The sequence below is a fragment of the Manis javanica genome, chromosome 11 (genome assembly GCF_040802235.1).
Source record: "Manis javanica isolate MJ-LG chromosome 11, MJ_LKY, whole genome shotgun sequence".
Taxonomy (NCBI): domain Eukaryota; kingdom Metazoa; phylum Chordata; class Mammalia; order Pholidota; family Manidae; genus Manis; species Manis javanica.
The window spans coordinates 69,529,402-69,553,259 of record NC_133166.1 but is presented as its reverse complement, the minus strand read 5'-3'; the positions used below and the strand labels follow the sequence as shown (position 1 = coordinate 69,553,259).

General features: G+C 50.2%; 2 protein-coding genes across 10 annotated transcripts; both read left to right on the top strand.

Annotated features, from left to right (window-relative positions):
- Positions 1–3,517: 3,517 nt before the first annotated feature.
- ZC3H10 (zinc finger CCCH-type containing 10) lies at positions 3,518–7,602 on the top strand. Of its 6 annotated transcripts, none has more exons than XM_017661934.3 (3): positions 3,518–3,630; positions 4,357–4,420; positions 5,630–7,602. In XM_017661934.3, exon 3 carries the CDS (start codon positions 5,682–5,684, stop codon positions 6,987–6,989), a length of 1,308 nt encoding a protein of 435 aa, XP_017517423.1. In that variant the 5' UTR covers positions 3,518–3,630; positions 4,357–4,420; positions 5,630–5,681; the 3' UTR covers positions 6,990–7,602. The 6 variants fall into 6 exon arrangements, with proteins under 6 accessions (XP_017517423.1, XP_017517422.1, XP_017517429.1 ...); XM_017661933.3 differs by having other exon boundaries at positions 5,627–7,602; XM_017661940.3 differs by lacking the exon at positions 3,518–3,630 and adding an exon at positions 3,637–3,964.
- A 4,416-nt stretch (positions 7,603–12,018) lies between these two features.
- ESYT1 (extended synaptotagmin 1) lies at positions 12,019–23,580 on the top strand. 4 transcript variants are annotated; one of them, XM_073216631.1, is made up of 31 exons: positions 12,021–12,577; positions 13,538–13,579; positions 13,762–13,896; positions 14,014–14,087; positions 14,207–14,279; positions 14,436–14,525; positions 14,707–14,762; positions 15,147–15,270; positions 15,355–15,531; positions 15,656–15,738; positions 16,009–16,057; positions 16,191–16,277; positions 16,374–16,466; positions 16,681–16,752; positions 16,918–17,004; positions 17,908–18,057; positions 18,338–18,493; positions 18,613–18,789; positions 18,958–19,040; positions 19,167–19,215; positions 19,326–19,415; positions 19,546–19,641; positions 19,920–19,991; positions 20,083–20,169; positions 21,750–21,890; positions 21,983–22,137; positions 22,242–22,340; positions 22,429–22,560; positions 22,637–22,742; positions 22,950–22,999; positions 23,178–23,580. In XM_073216631.1, the coding sequence occupies exons 1-31, from the start codon at positions 12,188–12,190 to the stop codon at positions 23,215–23,217; spliced, it is 3,315 nt and encodes a 1,104-aa protein (XP_073072732.1). In that variant the 5' UTR covers positions 12,021–12,187; the 3' UTR covers positions 23,218–23,580. The 4 variants fall into 4 exon arrangements, with proteins under 4 accessions (XP_073072734.1, XP_073072733.1, XP_073072732.1 ...); XM_073216634.1 differs by lacking the exon at positions 12,021–12,577 and adding an exon at positions 12,987–13,011; XM_073216632.1 differs by lacking the exon at positions 21,750–21,890 and having other exon boundaries at positions 12,020–12,577.
- The last annotated feature ends 278 nt before the right edge of the window (positions 23,581–23,858 follow it).

Here is a 23,858-nt window from a genome sequence, read left to right as displayed (position 1 = left end):
TTTATCAGGCCTCAAAATCCAGAGGAGCTATTCTTCAGATTGTTTTATTCACATGTGGTAGATCCTTTTCTGATTCAGGCAGTCCCCCTCCCATTTTTCGGAGCTGGAGCCTGCATTTACCACAGGATTCTCATCTATCAAATGGATCCTCATTTGTAAATCTTAGTCATCTTTGTTCTGCAGGACTTTTTTTTCATCCCCATAATGCTGTAAAGAAATAATGCATCTCAGCCATGTCCATTTCTTTGTGGAGTCAGTGGGGTCTTCCCCTGTTCCATCTTAGAAACTTGAGCTGGAAGCTCAACTGTGGTTCCCTGTTTGAAATATTTTGACCTCCCTCTCTTGAAACAAAGGCCAGAGGAACAGACTGAAGAGACAACTGGCTTTCTGAAGCTGTGGACTCTGAGTGCTAGGGGTTTGGAGAGAAGGGTAACAATTTCAATACCTCTGGCATGCTGTCCCAGGGAACTAGGGTTCCCACTAACTTACAAGGTTTTTAAACACATTAAAGATGACATGGCATTAAAATAAATTTGGATTTGCTCATAATCATGCCTTTGTATGCTCTTACTTGGTGGAGGTTGGGGAGTGTCAGTTGAGGTGATCTTTGGGAGCTGTTTTGCTATTGCCATATTCTACCTTTCTGAAACGAATTATTTGGATTAGAAGACATGAGTTCTGAATTAAAAATTTTCTGTGGGAGTTCATGATTTAATTTTCTAAAGTATAAACGGACCCCTTGTTGCTGACACTTTGCTCAGAACATAATTGTGTACTTAAGAAAATAAAACACTGTATACACATGTTATCTCAATTTAGGAAGCCAGGAAGAATGCCTTTAATGTTAATGCAATTTTTCAGGGCCAGCCTGTAATTAAATGGAGAAGTTATGATGGATTTGTTAGTCATATATGTGAGGCATTGCTAGAGATACTTTGGTGAATAAAATTGAACACAGGTCCCTCCATAAGAGCTTCCAGATTGAGGAGGAGTCAATAGGGTTTTTATTTTTGTTTTAAAAAACTTGTTATATCCTGATGGTAACAATATCAGAACTACTTCAACACCGGTAATAAGGACCCTCACAGTTAAAAAGTTCAGTTTAAAAGGTGAAATGTTATATATAAAGGGGAGCCACCAAAAAAGGGATTATACCAAAAAGCTTTACAGTATCTTAAAGTGAATAAGGTGAAGTCTGTATGATTGCGTTCTTTTTCATCCTTAAGAACTCAAGTTTCCTGTAGCCAAATCCTTGGGAACCTGTTTTCTGGGTACTTCTGACTTGGCCATACCGTGAGACACGAAGTTCTAATAGTGTGATATATCATTCCTGCCTCAGGGAAGACAGCTGAACTTCCTTACCCTCGTGATTTGATCACCCCCACCTAGGTAGTGGGAGAATCACTCAAGTAGTTTCCGAACAAGTTGCACTGTGGCCAGGAATCTAGTGGCATTATGCCCCAAGCATTGAGGGGAAAACACCATAGTTGGCTAGGAAAAGGTTAATCTATTTTAAGTAATGAACAAGTTCTCTGTAGTATGACAGCTTTCTCGATTCCACTTTTACCTCCTTAACATATTCTGGAATCCTAGCACCTCCGTAAATTAAGAGGTATAATCATCCTGCAGCAATTGGTTTAGAAAATTAGGCAAACCAGTAACACAAATTAGGAATTTTTGCACAGTTCTTCGCGCCTATCCACACTAAAATGGAGGGTGTCTCCAAGAAACCGGCTCCCAGGAAGCAATGAGGGGAGAGCGGAAGTCGCTTATCTGCGTTTGCACCTCTCGTCCCCATACTGAAAGTGTGTGCTCGCGTCAAGTAACACAGTCCTTATAAACCGGGGTGAGGGGACTTCTCTGACTCAAATTCAAAACACTGTTGTCTAAAAACTCCTAACTCAAATCACATATCAGGTACCCGATCGAGCCAAAAGCCAACGGTACTCCCCTTGGGCAGCCCCTCCCCTGGGGGAGGGGCAAGGGAGCGGAAATGACGACACTGAGAGCGCCATTAAATAGCAATAAGTGGCGCCCCGCCGCTCTTTCGGCCTTATCGCCATCTTTTCTGGTGGGTGGCTTTTCCAGCCGTTTTTGGTTTTCCCGTACAATCCATTAACATCTCTTCTCCGCACTTAACCATCATTACAGCAAACTAACCGTAGCATTTACCCCTTTACTCGTAGAAACTTCCGCGCCATGAGAGCCAAGGTAAGTAGTCCCCGGCAATGAGCTGAGGTTGTAGGAGTTGGCCGCTTGGGGGAAACCCGAGCAAGGGAAGTCCGCCATGGTTCCCAAACCGCTGGGTTCTCGAGGGTACCTAATTGCTAGTGGGAGAGGAAGGGTAGTTAAGAGAAGAGCAGCGGTGGTGGTAGGTAAGTGTTCTGGTGGGCTTCGAGATTTACGTCGGAGATGGGAGTGGTAGTTCTAATTGTTGAGATCACTTGCTACTAAGCCCTCATACTTGGTCAAAAACCAGCCTGGTTTTAAATAGCGCTCCTAACATCCCTACGTAAACTAATGAACTCTTGTCTTACTGTCTTTCTGGTTATGCTCGGTTGCCAGTGGAGGAAGAAGCGAATGCGCAGGTATGTGGAAATTAGACTGCCGGCACAGGAAGAGGGAAGTGGAGCACAGCTTGGACAAAACCTGGGAGGAACATTTAGTTTAAAAATCTAAAAGTATTTGAGGGGAAAAACATTCGGAGCATTGACTTGCACAGCCAGGAATCGAACACAAGACAATAGAACCATAGTGCATGTTCATTTCACCACGCCACATAATGAACGTTTGAGATGGGAGAGACTGAACTCTGTGGGCAAGAGATATATTACCGGTATCTGCTTTTCAGGCTTAAGCGAAAAAGAAGAAAGATGAGGCAGCGGTCCAAGTAAACCGATAGTCTGTGCACCATGGAAGCCACAGGAGCAGAAATAAGGAAAACCAGAGGCCAGTGGTAATGGTACACATTAGTGGACTGAATGCCTGTCTCAGTGGATCTGAAACATTGACCATCATCCGAGGCAGCGACCACCTTGGCAAGACTCACGTTGTCCATACTAAAACAGTCCCTTTTGGTCCTTTGCCCTGGACCTGTGACATCCTGGACTAGTTGTTTTCTGTTGTGGCCGAATGTAACATGTGTACAATAAATCTTTCCTGCTGTCTTAGCTGAAGAAAAAAATTGTCTGTTCTGTGGTTTTTATGGTTGCATGGGCTGTGGAGTCTGTACCGGTGCAGCTGGCCTCCCACCCCGAACTATGGAAAACGGCAAGCTGCACAGACTGCACCCCGGGGTGTGTGGCACCCTAGCGGGCGGCCCTTGCTCTTGAAAAAACAGCGAAAGGTAGAGACGGCCGCGTTCCCGCCCCTAACGTGTCTCCAGGCCTGCGTCGCGGAGTTCTGCTTTGCGGTTGCGCCCTTCGCTACTGTTCGGACGGGTTGCCACGGTGACGCGCGAATCTCGCTAGGGCGAGCTGCGCGCCACTACTCGCACACCGTAGAGTACAGTTCCGGGTTGGTGGCTAGAGCGTCGTTTCCGCAGGAAGCGGAAAGGCGATAGGGTAGGCGGCTCTTTGTCGAAGCCAGAGGACCGGCAGGCGGCAGCAGCAACTACGGCGGCGGCGGCAGGTGAGGGAGGCGGGAGACTTAGGTGGAGGCCGCGCCCGGAGGGGAGGAGTCAGGGCCGGCCCCGGCGGCCGGGCCCGGCGGGGCCACACAAGGCCCCTCCGAGGGCCGAGCCCTTTTTCTGATCCCGCTTCGCGAGCAAACGCAGCCCCGTGACGTCACAGCCGTGCCCACCCCCACAGACTGGTGTCACCTGAGGCCCCTACCCGCTTCAGCTCGCGCTCCCTTACTGTCCTGTTCACCTGGCTCGGCTGATCTCCGACGGCACTGCACAAAATCCACCACCCGGAAGACTTGCTGCAGAGAACTACTAGTACTTTCTTCGCAAACTCTTGAGGTGTCGAGAAGCGACGTAATCACCGCCCCAAGTCTAATCTGCCATCGCACTGCACTTGTCAGTCGCTGCCCTTGCACGGCTCCGCATTTGGAGTTCGTAACGGGCTATGATCCGCAATCCTCCTTCAGCTTGAGGCAGAGTGCCCCTCATCCTTTGTTCATTCATGGCTGGTTTTCCATCCAGTCCTCCGAGGCTCTCCAAATTAGTTCCGTTCCTTACTCTAACTGGCAGCTTCTCCCTTTGACAAGGAAGTTAAGTTTGAACTCTAAGGAAATCTTGAAGTGCCTAGGGCTCTTGCTGTTTTGTAAGACATTTCTTGTAACAACCACCCACCCCATAGTCCTACGTTCTTACTCCTTCTCCCGCCCAAATCTGTTTTTTTTCTTGTTCAGAACCCAGCAGTGATGTGGAGGTGGAGACCCACAGGAGCCCCGGACTTCACCTGAGCTACCTCAGGTATTGAACAATCTTGGGAGAATTGGGTGGGGAGGAAGGAGTATAATGTGATTATCTGCATCTGATGGAACTTGCAACATGGGTGAGGCTTGGATAGGCGGCGTTTATTTTTCTCCAGGTCATTTCCCTTTTAGTAAAAGTTTGTATTTTTTTTACCACTCTTTTTTCCTTGATTGTTTCTATTATTCTGGGACTATCTCCCTTTGGAAGAATGCTTTTTTACAGATACTTTTTTAACTCTGGCCTCTGGTCTGATTCGTTCATTTTAGGTAAATCCGAAAGCAAAGTCAAGGCACTTGGGGTGGGTGCTTGGTGGAGAAATCAAGGCCAAAGAAACCAGGCTTTCCTTATGCTCAAGGGAAAACAGTATGAATATTTCCTACTTGAACAACAGGGGGAGCCTGAACTCTGCCTAGGAAAGGATTAGGAGGTCAGACCCGTGGTAGCAGGGACTCCCAGTCCTGTTGCGGGTGGGGAGGGGAAGGCTTGAATCAGGTCAGTGGACTGACATTCCAGAGCTCTCCCGGGGAAGAGGAGACTTAAAAAGCTTTATAGAGTCTTAATAAAGAGGATCTTTATGGGGTGAGGAATGGTGTGGTTTGATGTCAGTGGGTTCTTCCCATGGAGAGTACGAGAGGGGTGCAGAATAGAAAAAGAGAGATCATTGGTTCCTGTGAAGTTCTCTTCACTTAGGATTTCCTGGGGTCTAGAGATAAGATACTTCCCAGAGCCTTCACCTGAGACCCCACGGGAGGGGGGTTAAGGGAAATTTTTTCCGAGTCGCATTATCCACAGCCCTAGTAGCTCATCTTGGCCACTAGTCCTAGTCTCCTCCTAGCCTATTGAGACAGTGACAGCAGATCTAATTGCACTTTCATAACTTTAATAAGGGCAGCTCAGAAGGGGAAATAATCCAACACTATTTTCTCTTTACCCTCACCTGGCCTGTCTTTATTAGTGAAATGAGGTGGTTTCACCCCAGCTCCTTCCCTCCTTAGCCGGCTAGTTTAATTAATCTGACCTAGACTAGGTACACAAGGGCCTGGGTGGGACTTCTGATAAGCCAGCCAGTCAAGCCAGAATTCTCACCCCTTTAGGTTTTTCCATCTCCAAAGCAATTGTCCCTCTGGCCTGCCTGCTTTATAATTGGGAAGAGTGTTGCCTCTTTGGAGGACTCCTGTTTGACACAGTTCTCCTCTTTCCTAGCAGTCACCAGGGGTGGCGAGAAAAGGAAGAAAGCCCCGAGTTAGGGGAGACCAGGATGCCTGACCGGGACAGCTATACCAACGGCACTGGGAACAGCAGTGGAGGCCCTGGAGGCGGTGGCAGCGAGGAGGCCAATGGGGCTGGGGCAGGCAGTGGCGGGGCCAGCTCAGATGCCATCTGTAGAGACTTCCTGAGGAACGTGTGCAAGAGAGGCAAGCGCTGCCGCTATCGCCATCCAGACATGAGCGAGGTATCCAACCTGGGGGTGAGCAAAAATGAGTTCATCTTCTGCCATGACTTCCAGAACAAAGAGTGTAGCCGCCCAAACTGTCGATTCATCCATGGCTCCAAGGAAGATGAGGATGGCTATAAGAAGACGGGAGAGCTGCCCCCTCGGCTGAGGCAGAAAGTGGCAGCCGGCCTGGGCCTCTCTCCGGCTGACTTGCCCAATGGCAAGGAGGAGGTCCCTATCTGCCGTGACTTTCTCAAAGGGGACTGCCAGAGAGGAGCCAAGTGCAAGTTCCGCCACCTGCAACGGGATTTTGAGTTTGATGCTCGAGGTGGAGGAGGCACTGGTGGTGGGGGTTCAACAGGCCCAGTCCCCCCAGGACGACGTCATGACCTCTATGATCTCTATGACCTCCCTGACAGGGGCTTCGAGGACCATGAGCCAGGCCCCAAGCGCCGGCGAGGTGGATGCTGCCCCTCAGATGGCCCCCACTTTGAGTCATATGAATATAGCCTGGCTCCCCCTCGAGGGGTGGAGTGCAGACTGCTGGAGGAGGAGAATGCCATGCTCAGGAAGCGGGTAGAGGAGTTAAAGAAGCAGGTCAGCAACCTGCTGGCTACCAATGAGGTGCTGCTGGAACAAAATGCCCAGTTCCGCAATCAGGCCAAGGTCATGACCCTGAGCTCTACTACACCAGCGACTGAGCAGACTCTGGCCCCCACAGTGGGTACTGTTGCCACATTTAACCATGGCATTGCCCAGACTCATACTACTCTCAGCAGTCAGGCTCTACAGCCTCGCCCTGTGTCCCAGCAAGAACTAGTGGCCCCTGCTGGAGCGCCAGCTGCTCCCCCAACTAATGCTGCACCTCCTACTGCTCCACCCCCCCCACCCCCACATTTGAACCCTGAGATCACACCACTGTCAGCTGCTCTGGCTCAAACAATTGCCCAGGGAATGGCACCCCCTCCTGTCTCCATGGCTCCCGTGGCTGTATCTGTGGCCCCTGTGGCTCCTGTAGCTGTCTCGATGGCTCAGCCCTTGGCAGGAATCACAATGAGCCACACCACCACTCCCATGGTGACTTACCCCATTGCTTCCCAGAGCATGCGTATCACAGCCATGCCACACTGATGGGGCTTATGAACACTCCCCTGGTATAGCCTCCCAGGCTGGGCCCTTACCCCCTCACCTAGCCCTCCCAGGCCCTGCTTGAGGGACTTAAGGACTAAGACAAGAGACTACAAGGAGTTTGCTACTGAGAAGGGTCTGGGCTGGTGTGTTTTCTCTCACTCCCTTTTGTGAGGGTCTTCTTGGCTATCTTCAAGCCTCACACACAGCTTGCGGAGGAGTGCAGACTAAAGCCAGCAGAGAGGAAGGACTGGCTGAGGGGCTTTATGTTCCCTCATGGGAAGGTGGGGATGTCCCTGGTCTTGTCCTCTTCTGTACAGCACAGGTTCCAGCACTGGCTTTGGAAGTAAAATAAATGCCATGCCCAGAGGGAAAGCCAGGGAAGATTGGAAAGTGGGTGGCCAGGAGAGAAGGCCTGATAGAAGCTTTCAGACAGTTTGGGGCCTAGCTGAGTTGGACAAAACAGGAACTGCTCTTGGGCCTGTGGGAAGGCGGGGGCCATAGTATTCCAGCCCAAGGACTAGGGGAGAATTCATTACCTTGGCTTGGCCTGGAAATCCATAGGGTAGGGCCTACCACTTTCCAAAGAAATTAAAAAGCAATTCTTTTTAACGAATGGAGGCAGTGCAAACTTGCTGAGATACTCAGTGTGGAAGATAGGAGCAGTAAATAGATTTCACGCCAAAATGGGATTGAGAGCCCTCTCACAGAGGTGGGTAAGTTGGGTAGAGATCGGGGAAGAAGGGTAGGGCCTCAGATGGAGCTTTGGGGAAGGCACTTTGTGGAGTAAAAGCATTGGAGCCACCTAGTCTAGTTTAAAAATAGTTCCATCTGTTTCTGGTTTCTATCTACATGTACTATTCCCAGGTTGCCTTAGTAACCAGGGCTCCTAGGGTCATTTTAGGGAGGCAGGTACCAAGGAGGGTGGATGTGTGGGCAGTGGGAATGGGATAGTATTGACAGATCATTCCATTACTCAAATAGAGCAGGGCAGGTGGTGGCTGCTGAGCTGATGGCAGCTAATGGCCTTATCCCAACCCTTCCTCAGTTACCAATGCCTTAAGCCCTCTGGGCTGGGAGGTGCTGGGAAAGGAGAGTTCTTCTGGGCACACACCTTGGGGTTCATCCCTTTCTTCCCTCTGCCCCCATACAGAACCACAGAGGTTGTAAGGCCAGTTGCATCAAGGCCAGGGCCCCCAAGAACCAAACCTCAGTTCCTCCTCAGCTCATGGCTGATGGAGGAGAAACAACTCAGGTGTCTAAAGGGACAGTGGATTTGGGGGTAGTAATAGTGACCCTGGGTTGTGCTCCCCCTATCTCCTGCTACCTCTTGTTCTCGTCTGATTGGTCACTCAGGTTACATCTGGGGTTGGAGATTGTGGTTACGTCAAAGCTGATCATAAAAAAAAAAAAAAATGGGCCTAAAAACTAAAAGTGGGCAAACACTGAAAATTGTGGATTTTTAAAAACCACACATTGATAACCTTAATGTTGATTTTTCTGGCACAATTCTGGATTAAGAGAGATGGTTTATGAGGATTTAGACACATAGATACCAACATGAGTTATCCCAGCCAAGTCTAGACAAACTTAAAGTTTATTTTTTGTCAAATATCTCTTAAGGAGGCAGATTTTGGAAACTACATGCAGATAATGTATGTCCTTTACTAATACAGTCTAGGTAAAGACCATGAGGAATACACCTGTAGATGAACAAGTTGGGTTTGATTCTCATCACAATGTTAAGAGGGGGCATGCCATGGGAAACCATGGTCTATCTCAGCCAAAGGGTGTTAGAAAGGATTTACAGGACTTGGACTTTGGTGAAGGGATTTTCAGGAAGGCTCAAGGAAGTGGGGCAGCACTCTGGACTGGGTGCTGCACACACAGATAATTCCACATTGGGCATCTTCATCTAACTGGGAAGAAGGACAGATTAGAGTGAAGCTACAGCTGTAAATGGTAATGAAGCAGCCCCGTGTTAGTTGGGAGAGGGAATGTTTGCTGTTTTGTGGTTGGCACAATGACCTCCTTTTGTGCCTACAACTAAATAGTGATCTTGTTTTTCATCTCACCTCACCACAGTCACTGAGTGCTCTTGTCTGATGTTGGTGTTTTGTAAGATTCTTTGTGTCCCAACAGGGAACACCATTTCCTAGCTGTGAGCCCAGGTCAGCCCCTAACAACTCTGGAAGAACCTAGTGGGGCTAGTTTTCAGATGTCAGGTGCTGCTTTCCTCTTTTTCAGCTGCTATGTGATTGCAGATAAGATGATTATTATGGGTTGGTTAATGGTAGAGTTGGTAAAAACAAAACATCTGTGCCTAGTAAATGTTGATTAGTGCATTCATGTTAAAGAGAAATCTAGTGATATATCCAAGGGCGTTTATTAAAAAAAAGATTTTAAAAAGCCTTTATGAAAATATGAAAAGCCCTGTTATCAACAATAATACAACTTCAGTAGTAATACAGAAATAATGTCTATAATTTGGATTGATTAAATTAACTGCAGGGGTCAATTTGGACTGACTCTTAATTACTTGAGCCTGAGGAACAAATAAAGAGATCTACATTAGTAATAATTCACATGAAAACATGGGACTTCCAACTGGCTAGAAAGAAATTAAAGTCTTAGTCCTCATAGTATGTCAGTTCATAAATGTTAAAAGCCTGCTATGTACACAGGAGCTCCATAAATGTAACAGAACCGTAGTCATGCGTTGTAAATATAGCAGTTCTACAATGTCTGTCCCATGGGAACCACTCCTATGTACTGTGTTCTTCTAAATGTAATCTTAAAACAGGGCCATTGATAAATCAGTGGGGTAGCTGAAAAAAAATTGGCAAGACTGAGGGAAACCCAGTAGATGTCTTAAAATACTTGTAAGGCTGCTCAGTGAAGAAAAGGTCCCATCTTGTTGCATAGGAAATAAACGGTGTTCCAGAATAACAGCTAACATTTACTGAGTACTTAATATGAGGTAAGGCACTGCTAGACATTTTACATGAAATATCTCATCGACAAAACGGGCACTATTATTGTACCTGTTTTTACAGAGGAGAAAGGCTTACAGGGAGTAATCAGCGCAGCATTCCATAACTTCTAAGGAATGTGACTGGGAATCAATTCAGGCAGTCTGACAATAGGGCCTAAGAAAGTTCTGATAGAGCCATTCAACAATAGGACCACTACTTAGTAACTTGCAAGAAGTAATAGTAAATTGCCTTGTAACTGTTGTCTCTTCCCTCTTGGAGAGTGGGCTGGGACCAAATTACCACAGCCAACCCCCTCTGCCCTCCCTCAGACGACTGTAGTTTACACGTGAGTGCGGATTGAAAATCCAGGAAGTTTGACTCTTCTTAGACACTTCCTCTAACAAATGGCCCGCCCTTTTCCTGTTATTGACATACTGCTTATCACCACCAGGTGGCACCTGGGCAGCAGAATCGCCAATGGGCGGGGACCCAACCTATTTACTTGTTCTGGTGTCTGCATTGCAACTGCTGATCTTCGGATCCCAGCTGGGCTGGGACAAGGCCTTCCTGAGGATACGCTTCCATCCTCCATGTACCATCTTCAGTAAAAGGGTCTGATCCAGAGGGGGTGAGAATGGGTAGATGTTTGGGAAGGAACCTCCAAGGTTACTCTCTCTACCCCCCAGCCTCAGGGGCCCCCCTCCTCTTTAATTCAGTGCTTGACAAATTTCAATTTATAGGGGTTTCCCTCTAAGGAGGTTATCCATTTTCTTGCTATAGTTCTACTTCATCCAAACTTCCTGAGCTCCTACCTGCTCACCTCTGAGAATATGGAGGATAGAGAAGGCAAATTATTTTTTATACATGTCTGTAAACTAAGTGAAGCAGTCTAGATACTGTTAGTCTCAGGGAAGTAGAGAACAGGAAATGAGAAAATTTAAGATTAGGGAGGAAGGCTGGCAGAGCCAGATATTTATCAGCTGCAGATCTCTCCCAACAAACAACTCTAGTGCTGGTGCTGCATCAAGCAAAAACACAAGCCCCACTTACAGTGCATTAAAAGGTAATCATTTTATGACCAACCCTTAACTCCTGGACTTCCAGTTAGTCTAGTTTTTAAGACCCTGCTCAACACTCCACCTCTAAATCCAGTTAATTGTAACAATAGTCATCATCAATACACCCCCTTCCTAAACCTACACAGTATAATGTGGAGCTGCATTACTTCTAGATCTGATACCATTCTAAACTTGCCTTCTACACAAATGGGAAATGGAATCTTCCCATTCCTTTTGATTTCTCATTATAGTGTCCTAGCAGTTTCTCAGGGTCAGGAAATTCTTGGAAAACGTTATGCTGCAGCTGAGCCCCCTCGCCCCTTGGGGCCAATTTAGTTTTAATCTTTCCGCTGTGATAAAGATGACAAACTTTTGGGAGATTTCTAAAAAGAAATAATGCCTCACTTTCTATTCATTCCGCTTTTTCTTTTTTCTCTTCCCTGAAGCCTGGATTATCTCAACTCCGTAATTTCTGATTCTCTAGTTTTCTCTAGCATCTGTCGTTACACTGCACAGACAAGATAGAGGGCTGGGGACAGGATAGACAGGGTTGGTCATCGAACACTTTCATTCCAAACAGGGTAATCAACTTTCCTTTTATAAAGACAGCTGGCAAAAATACTGAAGGATTGGAATCTGATTAAGTATAAAAACTAGGAAAAGGTAGCAAATGAACATGTAGGAAAACAAAACCAAATCCTGCCAAGCCGTCCGAGCAGAGTGGAAGTAAACCCAGAGCTTCCACAGCGCCTCCACTTAAACCCCGGCTCCTTCTAAAACTAAACTGGTGGCGCCGCCAGGCCCCGTGCACTTCCTTTCCCACGTGGGGTAACTCCGGGTCACTTCTCTTAAATGGAAGGCCGGGCCTCCTTCCCTTCCTGGCCAATCAGTTGCCTCTCGTTAGCCTCTTTTCCGCCATCTCGGTCCCTTAGCGCTCTGGTCCAATCAGGGAGGTCCTGCCTTTCCGGAGACCGCGCAGAGTGGGGGCTTCCATCTTTTTGACTCCTCCTCGATCTGTGCAGCGAGGACCTACCGGAACCACCGGGGGGCGTAGCCAGAAGTCCCGCCCCCAGCCTGCGGCTTAAGGTCTGCGGGGGGTGCCGCGAGGCCACGCACACGGCCTATTCCCCCCGGGCGCTGGGTGGGGCAACCCTCCGGAGGTGGCCCTATGGAAAACCTCCCTGGAGATGCCTCTGGCCCCAGCCCGGGGTACGAGCCCTCTGCCCCCTCCGCCCCCCCTGGTCGAACCCCCACGGCTCCCGCTAAGCCGGACCTGGGTTCTGGGAGCCAACGGGCCGGCCCAGGCGCGGCGAGCGAGGCGCTGGCGCTGCTGACTTCGTTTGGGCGGCGGGTCCTGGTGCTGGTGCCGGTGTACCTGGCCGGCGCAGTGGGGCTCAGCGTGGGCTTCCTGCTCTTCGGCCTCGCTCTCTACCTGGGCTGGCGCTGGATCCGCGACCAGAAAGAACGGAGCCTTCGAGTAGCGCGGCAGCTGTTGGACGACGAGGAGCGACTCACGGATCAAACACTTTGCTTGAGTCAACGGGAGCTACCGGCCTGGGTGAGAGACGCCCTCGAGCTTCATGCAGCGTATTCCCCAGCCCCTCAGGGCCGGGGCTCGCCCTCCCCCCATCAGCTCGCACCTGGGACAGACCCAGACCCCCTCCCGCCTGCCTGCCCTGCTAGGACGCGCTGCTGTCGGGCTAATGGCCACCCGGATCCCTACCCTTCCCCACAGCCGGGGCTTGTTCCTCTGTCCTCGGGCCGGAGCAAAGCTCTACGGGTCTCAGCCGCCCGCCGTCGCCGGCTGCGCCCTCCAGACTGTGGGCGGTGCGTGCTGGGCTGGGACCTGGACCCTTCGTGCAGGCCCTTCCCTGCGTTAAAGGCCCCCATGTCTTCCCTGTGGCCGCAGGACGGAGCCGTCATCCGGCCGCTCCCCTACGGGCACCGTGGGCGGACGCCCCAGGCCCTGGCCCTGGGCTGCGATGGGGCTAGGTGAGAACTGGCCCCCAGCAGCAACGCTGTTTCTCACCAAAGCCTACGCTTCCTCTGGAAGCAGCGACCCTCCTCCCCAGTACAAAGCCCAGGCGTCCTTCCCATAAAAGGAGTCACACTGACAAAGAGAAAGAAAACAACCCACCGGGCCGAAATGGCTCTTCTGGCCCCACCTGGCTCTAGGAGGTGCTTCCCTCTGCACCTCGGTGGAGAGGAGGGAAGGCGGGAAGGCTGGGAAAAGGAACCGGGATTTTCTCAAACTCCTGAAGGAATGTGCCCTTCTCCCTCATCCTATGCCCCAGCAGCTGTCATTTCACATCCCTGGGCGTCGGCAAAGCAACTGTGTGGGCCCATGCCCTGTGGAGGAATGAGTCCTCCAGACATCCCAGCCATTCCCCGAACCTGGGTGTGAGGAGGCCCTGCCACACTCACGGGCTGTTCCTCCGTGGGCCTCCGCCAGGCATTTTAACAGGAAGCCCCAGGTGAAGGGTGTGCTCACCCCTGCCTGTGCCTTCCCCACCTCCAGGTCAGCTTCCCAGATGTGGAAAAGGCCGAGTGGCTAAATAAGGTGAGGCTGGACTATCTTGGTTTTTATTTCTCACGAGGGGGGGGATGGGGTTCTCTCCAGGCCCTGCCAACCTTCAGTTGTAGCCCCAGTCGGGTCTCCAGCTCTCTGGTGGGGAGGATGCTGAAGGACCGCAGCTTCAGAGAGAAGCCTGGGCTCTCCTGTGATGGTGCCTCTCCTCCCAGGTTGTGGCCCAGGTCTGGCCCTTCCTTGGCCAGTATATGGAGAAGCTTTTGGCTGAAACTGTGGCCCCAGCTGTTCGAGGATCTAACCCCCATCTACAAACATTTACATTTACACGAGTGGAACTGGGTGAAAAGGTGTGTATGTAGGAGGGAAGTAATAAGGGGAGGAATGGAATCAGAAAGGTGGGTGGCCCAGAAGGGGCCGAGATGCCCCTCTTCCTTCCCCTCTCTCAAGAAGTCATCTCTCTGCAGCCATTGCGCATCCTAGGAGTTAAGGTCCACCCTGGTCAGCGGAAAGAACAGATCCTGCTCGACTTGAGCATCAGGTAATGCCATGCACCACTTCTCCGCTTCCCCTACAACAGGCCCTGGTCACTGCTTCATCCCTGGACACCCACACCAGCCGGTACTAACGCCCTCTGCTCTCTACCTTACCAACCTCCAGCTATGTAGGTGATGTGCAGATTGATGTGGAAGTGAAGAAGTATTTCTGCAAAGCAGGAGTCAAGGGCATGCAGGTGGGTGGGTGTTGGGGGGCCCCATAACAGGGAGTTGCTCCAAATTTCATCAGATATGGGGGAAGTGGGAGGTTGGAGAAAACCAGGCTGGAGTAGTCCGGGAGGGAAAGAATCGCTTTTCTGAGGAAAGGCCTTAATCTTCTCTGCTTGCCCCAGCTACATGGAATCTTGCGGGTGATTCTTGAGCCACTCGTTGGAGACCTTCCTATTGTGGGGGCTGTATCGATGTTCTTTATCCGTCGCCCGGTAAGGGAAAACATAGAGAGGCTCTGGGGAATCAGGGGAGAGAGGGAGGGTGACAGTGGCCAGCTATGGGAATGGGAGAGGGGATTGACCAGAAGGCTGAAGGATCTGACAACTGTTGACCACTTGGCTGTGACCGTGCCACCAGATGCTCTGTACCGATCCCCCTACTTTTTCCTTCCAGATCTTAGATATCAACTGGACAGGGATGACCAATCTGCTGGACATCCCAGGACTCAGGTAACAAGGACTTACTAAGTACTTGCTGAGTGTTCAGCCCTGGGTCAGGGGTTTAAGGGACACACAGCTGGTGCCCTCCAGGAGCCTTGGCCTTGTGGGACAATGAGACAAATGCTCCTGGCAAGTTTCATACTGTACCTTCTCTTCTGTAGGAGACAGAGAATGAAGGAAGCTATGGACTATTCAGCACAGGCAAAAAGAAGAGCTGGGATGGCAGTGAAGAAGGGACAGAGCAGTGGAGTGGGGAGTTAGGGTAGAAGGGTGGTGAGAAAGGATTTTCAGTAAAGGACTTCCATCTAGCTTGAGGTCTCTTGATTGTGGGAAAAGTGGTTGGGAGATACTGGAAGTTGGGGCCACGCTCACCTTTACTGCTCCCCCATCCAGCTCCCTCTCTGACAACATGATCATGGATTCCATTGCTGCCTTCCTCGTGTTGCCCAACCGATTACTGGTGCCCCTTGTTCCTGACCTTCAAGATGTGGCCCAGTTGCGTTCCCCTCTTCCCAGGGTATGGCCTCCACCCTGTTAGGTCCTTCCCTCTGGAGCCTTGTGCTGGGTCCTTAGTTTCTCAGGATCTGTTTCCTGTCCCCAGGGCATTATTCGTATTCACCTGTTGGCTGCTCATGGGCTGGGCTCCAAGGACAAATATGTGAAGGGCTTGATTGAGGGCAAGTCAGACCCTTATGCACTTATTCGAGTGGGCACCCAGATGTTCTGCAGTCGTGTCATCGATGAGGAACTCAATCCCCAGTGGGAAGAGACTTACGAGGTGGGAGAGCAAAGGAGTGGGGCCGGGTGAAATGGAGAGGCTTGGAAGGTGGTGAGAGAATGTGCTGGCTGGTGATACTCCCAGCTGCAGCCGTGAGACCCTTACCCCCCTCTGTGTTCTTCAGGTGATGGTACATGAGGTCCCAGGGCAGGAGATTGAGGTGGAGGTGTTTGATAAGGATCCAGACAAAGATGATTTTCTGGGCAGGTGAGACTGCTTGTGTTAGGATTCTAAAGCCCTAGTGCTACCAAGGTCTCCGGTAATTATAATCCTTTTCCAGGCCTCCTTCCGAACCTCCTCACCCCTCACTGCACCATGAGTATATGGGCACACACACATAAATGTCTCCTGTGTGTAAGAAGGGAGACTGAGGTCTGTTGTTTATTTTTGGGTGAGTGAATGGAGGGCCAATGACATGCTGCTAATTACAACACTCCCTCTTCTTCCCTCTCATGGCGTGCTCCCTGCTGCCCTCAGAATGAAGCTGGATGTAGGCAAGGTGTTACAGGCTGGAGTACTGGATGATGTAAGCTGGAGAAGAGGGAGGAAGGGGTGGCCTAACCCACTGGACAGATAATAGTTGCTACACTGGTGGGGAAGAGGTTGACTTGGGTATCTGATATCCACTACACTTCACTTTCTCTTATATCTTCCTCCAGTGGTTCCCTCTGCAAGGTGGACAAGGCCAAGTTCACTTAAGGCTAGAATGGCTTTCACTTCTGTCCAATGCAGAAAAACTGGAGCAGGTAACCAACATGGGAAACGGGAAGCTGGCAGTGGAGAAATAGGTAGCTGGATGTATACGGGACAGGGACGAAGGTCTGACCACCACTCCCTACCAGGTGCTGCAGTGGAATCACGGAGTTTCCTCCCGACCAGAGCCCCCATCAGCTGCCATCTTAGTTGTCTACCTGGATCGGGCCCAGGACCTCCCTGTGAGTGGGCTCCTGAGGGTGGGTTAACAGGAAGTCCTGGCTGGAGCATTCCCACACCCTCTCTTGGCCCTGCCTGCTTTGCTCCAGAACACAAGTATTCCAAGGATGGCAATCAGAGTCATCTCAGGAAAAAGATTCTGATGAGAGCCACCTTTCTTCCCTGAAACAAAACCAAAACCACTAAGGTGGTGACATCCGAATTCTGCCCCTATAGCTGAAGAAGGGAAATAAGGAGCCCAACCCCATGGTGCAACTGTCAGTTCAGGATGTGACCCAGGAGAGCAAGGTGAGGCCCAGGCCAGCCCTGCGGGGCCTTGTAGCGGGGAGGGGGGGCGGGGGAAGGGAGACTCTTCTGGGAATAAAATCTCCCCTTTAGAAGGCCTGTAAAGGCAAGGGTTTCCTAGAGAGACAAACGTGTGTGTATCCTCGATCCCATCCTGCCCATGACCAGGCTGTCTACAGCACCAATTGCCCCGTGTGGGAGGGGGCCTTCCGGTTCTTCCTGCAAGACCCTCAAAGCCAGGAGCTTGACGTGCAGGTGAGATAATCACCTGTCCAGCCCCTCCTGAATACCATATTCTGTCTTGCCCGATCTGTACCACTTCTCTCCATCTTCTCTCTTTTTTTTTTTAATATGGTCTTTTTTTCAGGGAGCAGGGGAGGTAAATTAATATATTGGTTTCAGACATACAACAGAGTGATTATATACATTACTGGCTCACCATGATACTTGTAGTTACCCCATTGCCATACTGAGATATTAGAACACTGGTTATACTCTGTATTGTACTTTTGTCTTCTTTAATCACTGTCTTCAATCCATCTACCTGAACTTACCTCCTCCACTATGTCTCCACTGGTTCCTGCCTTTCCCTCAAGAATCATTTTTTGTAATTGAGAATTGTACATGTAAAATGAGTGATTTTATGGTATGTAAATTATGCCTCAAAATTATTTTTTAATAAAGGAAGGGCCACATTAACTGTTAGACATCTAGCATTTTCAGCGCTATAGAAAAAGCATGAAACAGTATCTGCCTTCACTGGCTAGTGTCACAAACAAGATACACATATATAAAACCATCCAAGAATTATTAAATATTAACCCATAATATAGTGGTGGGAATGGCCAGAGGCTGGAGTAACTAGAGAGATTTTGTGAAAGAGGTAGGACTTTAAGTGGGCCTTGGAGGACAAGTAGGATCTGTGTAGCTGAAAGGGAGTAGAATGAGAACTTACCAGGTAATGAGAACAATGAGCAAAGGTGGAATGTGCTACATGAAGCTGCCCATGGAGTGGGCAGAGGACTGTACTTAAAAGGCCAGAGTGGAGCAGCAGATTTGTGATTGGCACGGAGATGACACTGGAGCTGTGTTAGAATTTCCCCGTTTTCCCCCCTTTTTCCTGGTATCTTGACTACAGCCCCTCCCTGGTGCCTACAGGTGAAAGATGACTCCAGGGCCCTGACTTTAGGGGCCCTGACCCTGCCTCTGGCTCGCCTGCTGACTGCCCCTGAACTCACCCTGGACCAGTGGTTCCAGCTCAGCAGCTCTGGCCCAAACTCCAGGCTCTACATGAAACTGGTCATGAGGGTATGGAGGAGGTGGAGTCTCAGGGAGGCACAGGGCCTAGTGGGTTCTACGGTTTTGGGTGATGAAGGGGAATTCCCTTAGATGAGCTAGTGTATGTGGAAGCACCTAGCAGGTACTCACAAAAATACTTGATCTGATGGTGGGGGACAGTGTGAGCAGTGTGAGTATAGAGGGAACCATCTAGAGATAACCCAAAGCCCCTGCTGTCCCCAGCCGCCACATACCTGCCTGTTGCTGGCTGGCTGCACTTCTCATCTGACAGTCACACTGCCCTTCCCAGATCTTGTGCCTGGATCCATCTGAAGTGTGCTTCCCTGCTGTGCCTAGTCCTCCTGGGACCTGGGGCCTAGATGGTGAGAGTCCCCAGGCAGGCAGCTCTGTGGATGTACCACCTCGACCCAGTCACACTACCCCTGATGGTCACTTTGGGACTGAGGTGAGTCTGTGTCTGGAAAGGACCAGGGTCTATACCATCTAAGTGCAAAGCCTGTTTGAGGGCAGGTTCTGACAGGTTTTCTCTGACTGCCACCTGGTTCCCCTGTGTCCCTTTTGCAGAATGTGCTTCGGATCCATGTATTAGAGGCCCAGGACCTGATTGCCAAGGATCGTTTCTTAGGGGGATTGGTGAAGGGCAAGTCCGACCCCTATGTCAAGCTAAAGCTGGCAGGACAAAGCTTCCAGAGCCATGTTGTTCGGGAAGACCTCAGTCCCCTCTGGAATGAAGTTTTTGAGGTCAGAATTGAGTGACTAGGACTATTCCCAGTCCTGTCCATTCTTCTCCCTTGCTCTGAGAATGGCCCAAAAAAAACTCAGGTTCAGTTGACTGGAGGGCGTGGTTCCAGTCATTTGAAGGACTAAAGGAGAGAAACCCCTTTTGTCTGTACCATTTTCTCCTACTAGGTCATTGTCACATCAATTCCAGGCCAAGAGCTAGAAGTTGAGGTTTTTGACAAGGACCTGAACAAGGATGACTTTCTGGGCAGGTGAGAAGGTGGAAGTCCCATGGGAAAAATGGGCTGGGCTTCTGTAGGCTGTGGAATTCTGACCTTGGGGAGACAGAGACTTGGCTTCGACCATCAGCCTCATGTTTTAATCTTTGTCCTGTACAGGTGTAAAGTGAATCTCACCACTGTCCTAAACAGTGGCTTCTTTGATGAGGTGGGTATGGAATTAGGGCCAGTGGTCCTTCCTGATCTTGACCAATGTCTCATTCTCATAGTCCCTCTGTCCCTACACCAAGTCTTGTTTGACCCTGCCTACTTCCACAGTGGCTGACCCTGGAGGACGTCCCATCTGGCCGCCTGCACTTACGCCTGGAGCATCTGACCTCTCGTTCCACTGCTACTGAGTTAGAGGAGGTAAGGGAAGAGTGTTGGAAGGAGGAAGGGACCCCATATGGGCCAAGGTGAACTCTTCTGTCAGCTCATAAGGCGCAGGCCAGGCCCTAGGGTGTCAGTTACCATTCCCCACTGCCATGTGTGCCCCCAGGTACTGCAGGTCAATCATTTGATCCGGACTCAGAAGAGTGCAGAGCTGGCAGCTGCCCTGCTGTCCATTTATCTGGAGCGAGCTGAGGGCCTGCTGGTGAGGTCCACTCCCCACACCCCATAGCTTGCTGGCCCTTCCTCCACCTCCCTCGGGTTTGGGTGCTCCTGGTGTATTTGGAATAGTAAATCCCAAATCCCTCTCTTTCCCTGGGTGGTGCCAGGGTGGGAAGAATTGTCCAAGGCCAGGAAGTGTGGTGGCTGTCAAGTGATAATGGGAACATAGTGCTGGCTGTGGATGTGATTTGCTGGGGTGGGAGGATCTACCTAACTAGGTCTAAATTTAAGACCATATTTAACACAATATTCTTTTTCTAGCTTCAAAAAGGTACCAAGCCTACCAGCCCTTATGCAATTCTCACTGTGGGAGACACTAGTCATAAAACTAAGGTATTAGGAAACCTGCAGGGCCAAGACTGGGAGGGGTCAGAGGAGTAGAGGAGAGGGTATCAGTACCAATCCTAACTCTTGTCTCTGCCAGACTGTCGCCCATACTTCAGCCCCTGTCTGGGATGAGAGTGCCTCCTTCCTCATCAGGACACCAAACACTGAGAGCCTGGAGCTGCAGGTATGTTAAGTCACTCTACCATCACAGAGTCCTGTCCTGATCCAGGCACTGAACCAGACACACAGCATTTAGAATTCAAGGCTTTAGCTCCTGTCTTTATGGAGCTCACACTCCTGGGAAAAAAATAACCAGGGAATACCCAGACTGAAAACTGGAGAGAAATAAGAGAGAAAAGGAAGGGTTCTAACTCTGATAGGACAGAAGTGAAGGTAGGAAGTAGGTGACCTGAAGGGCAAATAGGCTCTGACCAAGAACAGAAGGGCAAGAAAACTCTCCAGGCTGAGAAGAGAATTGAGGAGAAAGAAGGCAAATTATAGAGGCAGACAGGAGCAAGCTCACAGGGACTCTGGAATGTTCTAACAATTTGGATTTAATCCTGTTGCATTTGAAGGAATGAGGGGTGACATATCCAGATTTGCACTTCAGGAAAATCATGCTGACAGCAGGGTAAAACATCAGCTGAAAGAAGATAATAGCAGAGGCAGGGAGATCAGCTAAGAATATATTAGTGTTACTAAAGCAAGATGACAAAGACGACACGATATTTGGTGGTTATTTTGACATGGAGGGGACAGAGGAACAAGGAGCAGCCCAGAAGCTAGCTGACTCCTGGGTGTTTAGCATGGGGTAGCTGGGCAGATAAAGGGGCCCTTGCCAGCACAGGGTATGCACATAGCAAGAGTTTTCTGAGATCTCTGAGAGACATTCAAGGAGAGACAGCTACCCAAAAGGTACATAGGTGGCCCACTATGGTGTCCTCTCCTTCTTTGTGAGCATCATGAGCAAGCAAGAGACCCCTCAGGGCATGTGCTTGAAAAGACAAAGGGCAGGCCTGCTGGGCACTGCCACAATAAAAGGACGATGGAGGAAGAATACCCTTCAATGGCCTGAAGTGGAGCCAGGGCAGGGACACACACCAGGAAAGAGTGCCTTGCAGAAGCCAAAAGCATGTCCCTAGGACAAAGTGCTCAGATTAGGTGGCTGAAGACCTCACTGACTACTGAAGCGACTTCAGTGGGTGGAAGGGCAAACAAAAAGTGAAGAGGTGCAGAAAAAGTGAGAGGACAGACAGAAGGCCATGTAGAGAATTCCACGACTAGGAACCAATATAATTTCAAATATTAACCACATAAGCAGAAGTAGAGACGAGACAGAAATGAACTTAACTGCTCATGTTGCATAGCAGGAAATAAGTAGTTACTGAAGTTGGCAAATCATGTAATAGCGATGTAGGCATATTAGAATCAGGCTAGAACAAAGAAAACAGGAGGGTTTAAAGGTCATTACATTTGAAGTATGGCAGTGGGGATCAGACAGGCAGGAAATACTTCCTTTAAATTGCGTTTTTACTGTTTTCTACCTTGTGCAGGTGTCACTGATGTGATTTGTGACATTCTCAAAAGTAGAGATAATAGTCTGCTCTAGTTAGGAAGGAAGGGAGGTGGGACCAGCAACTGTTAACGTGGTTTCTCAGCCCTTTAAAGGAGTCTCTCTCCAAAGCTACCTGAGTGTCCAAGCTTTGGGACATGGCACAGAAAGATTCAGTCATTTTCCCTGATTACAGTCGTGTTGCTTTGCAGGTTCGGGGTGAGGGGACTGGTGTATTGGGCTCATTATCCCTGCCCCTCTCAGAGCTCCTCGCAGCTGACATGCTCTGCTTGGACCACTGGTTTACGCTCAACAGTGGTCAAGGGCAGGTGCTGCTGAGGGCGCAGCTGGGGGTGAGTGCCAGAAGATGATGGGTGGGAGGGAGGGTAGGAAGAGAGGGCGGTGTCCTCACAGTGAGAGCTGGACAGGACTCTTGCCTACCTAGATCCTGGTGTCGCAGTACTCAGGAGTGGAAGCACATGGCCACAGCTATAGCCACAGCTCCTCATCTCTGAGTGAAGAAACAGAGCTCTGGGGTGGCCTCCCTCACATCACCTCCTCAGCCCCAGAGCTCCGGCAGCGCCTGACACATGGTGGCAGGTAAAGGGTTAGGGGAGAAAGATGGGATGCAGCCAGGAATATAAAGGACAGGCTAGTGTCCCTAGACACTACCTTCTTTCAGACTTATTGCCATCTCTGCACAGTCCCCTTGAGGCTCCAGCCGGGCCTCTGGGCCAAGTGAAACTGACTGTTTGGTACTACAGTGAAGAACGGAAGCTGGTCAGTATCGTCCACAGTTGCCGGTGAGACCCCATCTGTCCTGTTTTCCAGGTTCCCGCCCCTCCCTCCCTCCACCGGTGTAGCCTTACCACCTTCCTCCTGCTGTTGCAGGGCCCTTCGACAATATGGACGGGATCCCCCTGACCCCTATGTGTCACTGTTGCTACTGCCAGACAAGAGCCGGGGCACCAAGAGGAAGACTTCGCAGAAGAAGAGGACTCTGAGTCCTGAATTCAATGAACGGTAAGTCAGCAGGCATTCAGGTGGAGAATGGCAGGCTTGGGAAGGGTGCCTGCCCCTAACACTTGGTCTCTCCCAGGTTCGAGTGGGAGCTGCCCCTGGACGAGGTCCTCCAGCGAAAGCTGGATATCTCTGTGAAGTCTAATTCCACCTTCATGACAAGAGAGTGTGAGCTGCTGGGAAAGGTAAGAGGGTAATGACTGGAAGGGCAAAAGTGAAAGTTAAGACTGCTGGTAGCAAGGCTTTACTTCCTGTCAGGGAGGAAGTGCCCAGTTGATTGTATCCAGGTGATCCCACTGCCTCTGCACTGGTTTGGGACCACAAGTGTGTGATCATGGGGCAGGTCTTTGGAGGTATTAGAATAATATCTTGCCCCTACTGTCCTATAACAGGTGCAGTTGGACCTTGCTGAGATAGACCTGGCCCAGGGCGCAGCCCAGTGGTGAGTATCTGGTGTGTTTGGGGTGGGCCTGGATGTTTAAGTAGGAGAAATCCCAAGCATAATAGGAGGGAAAAAATGGATGCAGTTTGAGCTAAGAAGCATTGATACCCTGTGTTTCATTTGTAAGAGGACACAAGCATCATCTTACTACCTGAGCCTTCTCTGTGTGTTCCTACAGGCATGACCTCATGCATGACAAGGGCAGGAGCAGCTCGTAGGAGCTGGAAAGCGCTGGCCTGACTGCTGTCTCCTTGCCTTGGGAGTTGCTGCATCGCCACCTCAGTGTGATGAGCCTGAGGCCAGGCTGGAGGGCAGAGCCTGTGCCCCCTTGGCTCTCTCCACGCCCAGGCCCAGGCTAGTGCCTTTGCCTGACCAAAGAGGAAGACTACGTTCCCCTCTGCACAGCCTTTATCCTTCCAGGCCCTGGGTCAGAGCCCTGGGCTGCCTCTTTACCACTTTGCCTGCACTTTCCTTCTTTGCCCCTCCCAGCGCCTCAGGGCTTCTGTACCTGTGCCTGCCCACCCACAGCACCAGCGCTGGTGTTACCTCATGCCAAATACACCGTTTGTTAAGGTCTTTAACTGAATGGTCATCTTCTTCCTACCATAAATAGCCAGGGGGAGGATAAGCATGGAGGTGGGAAGGTGGACAGGCTACCCACTTGAGCCAAGGGCCTCTTAGACTACTGCCTGTAGCAGATAATGCAGCAACCCAGGTCACTGTGTCCAGTTCTGTCCCCACTTTCCTCAAGCATACCTTGCAACTCTGACCTGCTGTGATGACTAGAGCTAGGCTCTGATTCACACATAGATTCTATCCCAGCCTCTGAGTAATAGACATCAGGGTTGGAAACTTAGCT